The 9,136-nt window shown below is 42.3% G+C and overlaps 1 protein-coding gene and 1 long non-coding RNA gene across 2 annotated transcripts; both read left to right on the forward strand.

Annotated features, from left to right (window-relative positions):
• The first annotated feature begins 483 nt into the window (after positions 1-483).
• LOC139637886 (uncharacterized) lies at positions 484-4,123 on the forward strand. The gene is made up of 3 exons (XR_011694710.1): positions 484-607; positions 803-3,577; positions 3,770-4,123. It is a non-coding gene; the product is annotated as an uncharacterized lncRNA (long non-coding RNA).
• A 64-nt stretch (positions 4,124-4,187) lies between these two features.
• Positions 4,188-8,944, forward strand: gpr101 (G protein-coupled receptor 101). The gene has a single exon (XM_071506828.1). The coding sequence runs from the start codon at positions 5,002-5,004 to the stop codon at positions 6,343-6,345; it is 1,344 nt and encodes a 447-aa protein (XP_071362929.1). The 5' UTR covers positions 4,188-5,001; the 3' UTR covers positions 6,346-8,944.
• Positions 8,945-9,136: the final 192 nt, after the last annotated feature.

The raw sequence follows: 9,136 nt of genomic DNA on the forward strand, positions 1-9,136 counted from the left end.
GCTTGTTTTGTTCGGCTGCTACCGAGTGTCCAGAAATCAGCCAGTACTGTAATTCAAATGGCTAACATGCTAGTAAACAATTACCCATAGCCAGCTAGCTAGCTAGCGACATCATATCATTTGCAGAGCTGTTTGTGGTCACTTGATGTTTGTAAGTTCAACATTTACTCACTTGTTCTCTCTGTTTGGGTCTCCACCACCTCCAGCTGAGAAAATGCCCGGCTCTTTAGCTTGGCAGATGCTATGCTAGCTGATACGTTTGCAGGCACTGGGTAACTTCATGTGTCATTTGGGGCTGTTCAGTCCGGCTACGTCCACATTTGTAGTTTTCCTTTTTTAAACCGTGATGTCTGCTCATCTCCTTCCGCACTGGACAGGTGACATCACACCGACGTCACTCAGGTTTATCAACTGCCCGGAACTGACGTATTGCAGAGTTTTGACGTCGCCATCTTGTTTTTTTTTTTTTTTTTTTGGAGCCAAAAGAAATCGACGAGAGGGTGGAGCTGGAGAGGAGCCAGGTGTGGATGTCACCTGTGAACCGACGCACACCGGTTGTCTGACTCCACCGGGCCCTGGCTGCGCCGTGTGCGCTCCGGAATGCGAGGTAAACACCGCAGTAACTGTCTAGTTCATCCTTGTAGCTCATTGCGTACCTGTCCACATGTGGCAAAAATGAAATGCATGAGGAGTATCCGTGTACTGTTAGCCTATAATGACTGAAGTTACTGTGTGTAAGCTAACGCTGAACTGTAAAACCATTGTGTGCAACATATTCTAACTTTTTAAATTGGTTCTGCAGAACATGAACAGACTTCAGAACAGCTTCTTCCCCGAGCTGTGAGCCTGTTGCATGTCAACTGTGTCATGAATATGATGAAAAATGTCTTCTGGCCTTTTCGCTTCTTACCTCCATTAGTTATGGGCGGCTGCAGTATGTATTACAGCCAACCTACAGACTGTTGCACTGTGCTCACTTTAATTGAAAAGGCAGCTTTGTACTTCACTCATACAGACTGCTGCACCAAGGCATTTAGTGTGATTTCTATACTGTGGTTTCTAACATTTCTACTGTAATTTATACTTGTTACTGAAAATCATGATATTCAACTGCCTCTTTATGATGCAAACCTGTGACAGTGAAGTTCGCCTTCACCTTGATCCACAACTCTATTTTGTTTTTGTTACATTTGATTGCAAATTGCTATTTCTACAACTTAAATAATAGAAATGTTTATTAAATGTTTCTGACCCTGTAGATAGACAATGAAGGATCAAGAGATAGATATTAGAGTTTGTGCTTTCCTTATGCATCTTATGTGCTTCTCAATTTTAATACTGAAAACCAATTCACCAAAGTGTCCTGAGACATATGGTACGTTTGGGGAAAAAAACATTTAATCATGGTTGGTTTGTTTATTAAACCAATTTTTAATTACAAAATCTTTAACTGTGAGTAAAACTAATGTACATGGGCTGACAATTGCTTCGAAATCTAACCACCAAATGTGCTAGAGCTGATGCATCACTTCATTTCACTTTAATATCTAAATTCAGTTTTTTAAAATGTTAATGCCGATACCCATCAACAACAGCAGAAATGAAGTCAAAGGCAAGATATTGAACCTAGTGGAGAAAGAAGAGCAGCTGATGTGTTAGAGATCCAGATATTGTGTTCAGGACCTGGCAAGTTTCAGGAAGCGGCTGTAGGCAGTAGTTTTCCATCAGCTGTGACACCATTACAAGGGAACATGTTAGGGCCGCGATTCAATCAGTTTGTTTTGTAGCCTTTATGTTTTCTAGCTGCCAAAAATAAACAAATTCTAAAACTAAAAAACAAACAAACAAACTTCAAGCTTATCTAAAATTGTGTCAGTCTGTCTGTGGAACTGAAATACGATCAGATTCTTGCTAGTCAGACGCCTGAAACAGATCCTAAAAATATAACCTGTGATCACTTTCTGATTTCAACATGTCATGTTAAGCTCAGAAGAGGGAGAGGTGCTGTGTGTTCTGGTCATCAAGGGAGCAGACACTGAGAGATACATTTCAACAAATTCAAAATTTACTTTAGATTTGGATTTTTTCAAGTTAGAAAAAGAAAACTCTGTCAGAGCTGCAAGATTCTTGTTTAAATAAATAAGGGACTTGATTACATCTGTAATGTATTGTCTGCCCTTTACTCCTCATCCCATTCATAACAGTGATAATACAGGATTCTTAAATAGTGATTTATACCTCTGTAATTTGGCACAATTGAACATATACAGCCAAACCAATAGATCCTCTATTGACTGAAAGATAAACTCAACTGAAAACAGAGAAAACCAGATAGACAGGAAGAGAAAGAGAGAATAGCTTATTTGAGAGCTTGCAGAACTAGCTCTTCCTGCCCATTGTGTGTTTGTTTTTGTCGGCCCATAGGTGTCACTAAGTGACAGTGAACGAGGGACTAACAGAATCACACAGCTAGAGACAGAGGGAAGGGCACCTGAAGCCATGTGAACATTCATACTGTGTGACCACTCTTATAATTGCATCAGGTAGCAGGCCTGTGGGTCTCCCTTTGAACCACTAACCCCATTCAGCAGAAGAACGGGGAAACATCTCCCCACCCCTTTGTGGTCACCAGCATTTCATTTGCAATCTAAATCTAAAACACAGGGTGCTGGAGAGTCACATCAAAGGGCTTTCTGATAGCTCGCATAGAGCAAAGACTTGAAATAAAATGGCTAATTACAAGTGTTGATTAGTAGGCCATGTAGCTACAGTCTAATTGGATTGCGCAATGTACTGCTTTTGTTTTATGTGCATCTCAATGAAGTCTTTTTTTTTCTAGAAAGGCTGAATTGTTGAAACATACTTTTGTGTTTCCAGGATTAAAAATGGGGGCTTGTATAAATATGTACAGTAAATCATACAAACATTCATAGAGGTACCTTCCACTCTGTGGTTGTTTATTTGATCCAAACAGAGCTATCCCCATATTCATAAACACTAGATGTGAAAGCTCTTTTGTGTTAGTGGAACCGTTAGAAGTTCCATGTAAATAAATTTCAGCTGGGTACAATGGGGTTCTGTTTATCTATTCAGTCTCTGTTTTCAGTTTCATCCTGTCAGGGGCTGACGAATGAAGCCTGAAAGAGTTGTAATAATGAAACACATGCAGTTCATTTCCTTTTTCCATCTGTAAATGAAGATAACTAATTGCTTGAACCGTTGCTTCTTAAAAGTTGTTTTATATGAGCAATATGAGCTCTATGTACTGATTTAGCAAGTCTGATAAAGACAGACCAGAACTGTGGCCAAGTACACCAGCAAATATTGGGTATTAGTTTTATATAAAATATGTGCACAACTTTGGAATCTTTACTGTAACACTAAACCAGTACAAAACTGAACAAGGTAATTCTGCCCTGTGTCCTCTGTCTGTATGAATCCTGGGAGGAACGGGTGGGACGCCTGCTCTGAAGTGGAGCAGACAGAAAGATGGAATCGGCATGAAAATAATAATCTGCAGACGAAGATGGAGTGATTTGACTGGAGGCACCAGAGCAGCAGCTACATGGACCTTCAGGTGAGACTGTTTTGTAAAATGCTGTTTCCAAAGTCAAGAGCAAATCTGCAATTATCTACAACCCGGTGACGACCAGGCCAGCTCTGTCTGCTGAAGATCATGTGGTACAATTCTAAACCTCCTGATTGCTGCTCTGCAGAGACGCCGAGCAGTGGAGGTTGATTTTAGGCCTATTCTGCTCTCTGCCCACAGCCACCCTATTATGTGAAGATGACAGAAACGGGCACTTGTTGTTACTAAGGAGATGTGTGAGGCTGACTGAGATCCTATAGGCTGCGGCTAAATGGAAGATCATGTAATCAAAAGAGATTGAATCAAAGACATTCTAAATTGTACATTTCTAAATCCATATAAATAGGACTATAGGAACAGGTTGCTGAAAGGAAGAAAAAATAATAATTTATATGTTCAAATGAATGGTTTGTAGCCTGCTGTTTTTTTCTCATCTAATTTCCAATAAAAATGAAAAATGGGCTCAGTGTTTGTACCTTATGATTCCACCATGAATGAAAAGTGTGAGACAGGATGGTGAAACGCTCTTGCACATTCACAACAAAAGGGGAAAACGGAGGAGGGGGGGGGTCGGTGACAAGCTGCAGAGAGGGGAGATTTCAGTGCAGGTGTCCTTGGGTTTTTTAATTTTTGTATTTGCTGACAGCTCGGAGACAGGACCCGACCGTAAGTAGCCTAAGTCTGTTGAGGAGGAATCACAGCTGATAAAATAATAAATGCTTGATCATCTGCCATGAAATCCGAAAAGAGCAGCGGAGGAGAGAGACGCTCGTCTGGATGAGAGACCCCCGCTGGGTGAAGACACGCAGCGTATGTGTTATCTGAGCCGTGAAAGCTCAGCCATCGACTGGGGCTCTGCAGCCGAGGCTGAAACGGGAGCATCCTCAAGCAGATGATCACATCACCGATCATTTCGAGGTATTAGACGTCGTTTTCAGATTAGTATTCCGCGGTGTCTGCCGCTGTCTGGACATCCACAGCCAGCGCCGACGGCTTGTACGGTGGCATCTGTTGTCGCTTTTTTTCACTGTGCAGATGTGGGCTGCAGGAAGAACAAGGCCCGTTCGGTGGGTGAGACGCTCAGGGATTCATCACCGATCACGATGAACAGTGAATCGGTGTTGATCTCCAGCATTTCAGGATACTCCTGGATGGGTCTTCTGTGCTGTGCCTTCATGTTATGGATGAAATGACATGTTAGGCGAAGGATGCAGCTGAAGATAATGTGAGATGCATGTTTGAATTCTGCACCTGAGATCCACTGAAGAAGGAGCACCAGCTACAACAAGGTTATTGTTGTAACACCCTGAAGGGCAATCAGAAACCCTGAGCTGGTTTTCTCTCCTGTGGCCCTGCTGGTCATGATGGGACTAACCTGACGTGCCCTCGCTGTCCCTGTCGTTGGACGAACAATGCAAAGCTCTCAGGTGAACGGTATGGACACAAATTACACTCATGTTTCCTGGGAGCCGGGTTTCACCGACTCCGGTCAGGACCCAGCCTGGTCCTCCACCGCCAACTGCGTGGTGAAGGTGGTGCTCATATCTCTCATTGTGTGTGTGTCCCTGTTTGGGAATGTGGTGGTTCTGCTGGTGTTTCAGAGGAAGCCTCAGCTGCTTCACGTGGCCAACCGCTTCGTCCTCAACCTCCTCTTGGCAGATCTCCTCCAGACCATATTAGTCATGCCCTTTGCCATTGCAGCCACCGTGCCAGGTGTGTGGCCCCTGGACGCCCGACTGTGCCAGGCCCTGGTGGTGCTCATGCACCTTTTTGCATTCGCTGGCGTCAACACCATTATAGTAGTATCTGTGGATCGCTACCTCGCCATCATCCACCCTCTGTCCTATCCCACCCGCATGACCCCTCACCTGGGCACCAACCTGATCATCTGCACCTGGGTGCTCAGCTTCCTGCAGAGTACACCCCCTCTGTACGGCTGGGGGGCCATTGACTTTGACCGCCATCACAATGTGTGCTCCGTGGTGTGGTCCTCGAGCCTGTCCTACTCTGCTGTGGTGTCCACCTTTTCCTTCTGGCTGCCTGTGCTCATCATGCTCGGATGTTACTGGATGGTGTTCAGAGCAGCTCGGAGGCAGAACGCTCTCGTGCATCCCATACAGACACAATCCTACTCCCAGCCCTGCCCGCAGGACTTCCAGGCACCTAGCAGTCCGCAGCGGCAGTCCCAGGCCCAGCCGGCGAGTTCACCGGATGGCCCCTACTCATCCAGAGGATACCCTGTTCGAGTGAGGCACAGACGCTTCCACTACCACTGCAAGGCAGCTCGTGTAGTTTTTGTGATCATGGCCTCATATATCCTCAGCATGGGGCCTTACAGCATACTGAATACTATATCTATGAGCACCAGAGCAGCCATACCTCCCTGGTTGTCCTCCCTTGCCCTTGTGCTCTTTTTTTTACAGTGCTGCCTACACCCCTACATTTATGGTTACATGCACCGTAGTGTGAGGAAGGAATTCCTTGCTTTGCTATGTGGACTGTTCTGCAAACAGGGCCGTCCGAGCCAGAGCTCTGCTGTGGAGAGCTGCTTCACTACTACAGAGGGACGCTCAGGTGCCCACCATCACCTGCCCAGCCTGGCTGCCCGAGTCCTCCCTCTGCGGACTTGGGAAGAATGCACAACATCCTCCACTCCCACTTTTGAGAGGAAGTCAAAGGACAGCCGTAAAGAGACCACCTCTACCAGCATCAGCTCGGAGAGGGAGCTCACAGTCCACAGCAAACAAGGCACATAAACTGCCTTGAGGATTCATCACATAGACCTGTTCGCTCTTACTTGAGGAGATTGTCATACAGCGTTCACACATATGCTAATATGCCTTCTTTACAACAGGGTCATTCATTCTGAAGTTGCACTGTAGTGGCACTTAATCATCAACATAACAATCTTCTAATATCTTCTTTCCATCAGCCTTATTAACTCAAGGTCAGATTGTGGCATTCATGAATTTCTAATAGAAAAAAATCTTAGATATGAGTATCTATTTTCATTAGGTCGAATCTTGAGAAACAGAGGGTTTTATTTGTAAATACAGGTTTATGAGTTACCACATGGGCCACATAAATCAGACATTGTGCAGTTACATATGTTTTGTCTCTACAAACCGTCATTACTATTTTAAATGTATGCAATTATTGTACAAGCTAACGACCAGAAAATACATTTTAATTCGTATTTTACATCTTGGTCTGCAAGTCTGTTATAAATGCCTCTGGGGTTTTTTTTTGTCTAGACTTGCTGTGTAGAGATAGAAATTGCTATGTTGGATCAAAGTGGTTGGTGTTCTGAACACTTTGCTTTAATCACGGGTCATAGATGCCTCTGATAAGATACTGATCTGCCGAATCTGCACAACCACTCTATCTCCTTTAAACTTTTTGTGTGTTGCATTCTGTGATCCTGCCTGAGGGCAGAGGATGTACTGTCCTTGTGTTAGTGCAAGCAAGCTTCGCCTGCAACTAATGAACTCAGGGTTTGCTTGTGGTAGAATATGTAGTGCCCATTCCTGTTCTTTAATCTTGTTGAGCAAGTGAACATCAGTGTGTTAATGTCCTTGTCGCAGTAACTCTTCTTGGTCTCAAAGCGCCTTTTGAGTCAGTAGTGATTAATTGTGCCTCTTAGTTATAAAACACACAAGGGTTGGTGACTCCCTTCCCCTGATGGGGTGGCCACACAGACAAGTTTGTCTTAGCCTCTTTGTTTTACTTTAACGCTAGTTCAACTGAGGTGAAATTTAGCATCTTAATTCACAGTGCCATTGTACTCAGTATTTGCTGACTCTCTAATGTCGGCCTTCCTTTGAGGAAGTGCAATATTTATGTTGAAAAAGAACAGTGAGCAGATTGTGCTCAGAAAATAACTCCAGTGGACTCCTTGCATCAGTTATTTAACATAGACTGCATTATGCATTATATATAACATATTGATATAAAACAGATTTCACATGTTCCAGTGTACACATGTAGATTTGTAAAGATACCTCCTGATACAGTATTTTAATGGAAAACCTGTTTTAAAGCCACGGAGAGGATGAGTACTTATCTAGGTGTTACATGGCTGCCATGACTCATTTCATAGAAAGATAATTCGAGTTGATTGGGTAGATGATGTGTTGCCAAAGGATGTCATAGATGCATCACAACATTATGTGTATATTTGAAAAGTTTTACAAACTTTAGGGAAAAGAAAAATGTATTTGTCAGAACAATATTATTATTATTATTATTATTATTATTATTATTATTATTATAGACTGTGACTGGGAAACAATTCAGTTTATCAGACCTGACTGGAGTAGTGTGGATTAGAGCCTTGGTTTACTCTACAGGTCACTGGAGAAATCCATAGTGCAGTATTTTCACTGACAATCAAACTTGTATAATAAGTTTGCCAGCGTTTCTCTGTAAGGACAAATGGATGCAGTACAGTGTGTCACACAGTTAATCATCAAAGAGAAATGTATGTTTTCAAGTGCTTTAAAACTACATATTTTTGTGATTTCTATTGTGCTTTTGTATTATTTTTGGTTGCATTATTCAACATCTAAAGTTGTCTGTTGTTTAATAAAAGTGAATTATATGTAATATTTGTAAAAGTGCAATATTCAGTTTCATAGCAAGCAAACACCTGAGACGAAGTTGATCATAGGTGTGCACGTGAGTGTGTCAGGGTTCTTCATTGTCACCATCAACCAATCCCGGGCTTTAGATATGAACAGGATCTTGAAAAATGTGCTTACATGGAGTCTGTAGAGTCTTTGCATTCGACACCAAACAAAACAACTTTCTGTCTAACCTGCAGACATCCATGGGGCTTTAGAATAAGGAAATCACAAAAATCAAAGTGAAACTAAACAAATGCACAAATTACATCTAAATCAAATGATGTTAGGACCATTTTAGTTTTTGAATTCTCAGCTTAAAAAAACCATCATCACCAGCCAGAAAAGAAATGAAATTTAAACAAAAGACAAAAGTTCTTAATTAGATGTTTTTGTGTGTCTGTAGTAAAGTTAAACATTTTTAAAAGTCTGCACAATCAAAAAGTTAAGTTTTAAGACATTCATGGACATTTTGATGGAAATGTGTTAAATGTGTCAATGCTTGCTCCTGTCCTTACTGTATATAATTAGGGCTTATCCGCATACAAACACAAAAACTATGAAATACAATATGTAGAAAATCGCGACTGAAGAGGGACAAGAAGATGTGGCCAAGAATAGCACACTACACAACACAGTGTCGGTATTCAATCATTAACTGTGAATTCTTGCTGTAACGTCGTCTTCTCTCAGTATGATCATTTGCTGTTTTCTGGTTTCAGCCACTACACTAAACTCCAGGTGGCAGCTGGACTCTGCATCTATGGCTTTATGTCCAGACATAAAAAGTGAGAAACATGTATAAAATATTCATGTGTGCATTTTAGTGGCTCAAAGAAAAGAACATGGCCTTCATTTTGGGTTAACTGCATTTATTTGTAAAAATGTTATCACCTTGGGTGATGACTCCACACTGCTCAAAGCA

This window comes from Trachinotus anak, unplaced genomic scaffold (genome assembly GCF_046630095.1).
Source record: "Trachinotus anak isolate AG129_WGS33_773 ecotype Australia unplaced genomic scaffold, CSIRO_AGI_Tana_v1 ptg000021l, whole genome shotgun sequence".
In the NCBI taxonomy this organism is placed as follows: domain Eukaryota; kingdom Metazoa; phylum Chordata; class Actinopteri; order Carangiformes; family Carangidae; genus Trachinotus; species Trachinotus anak.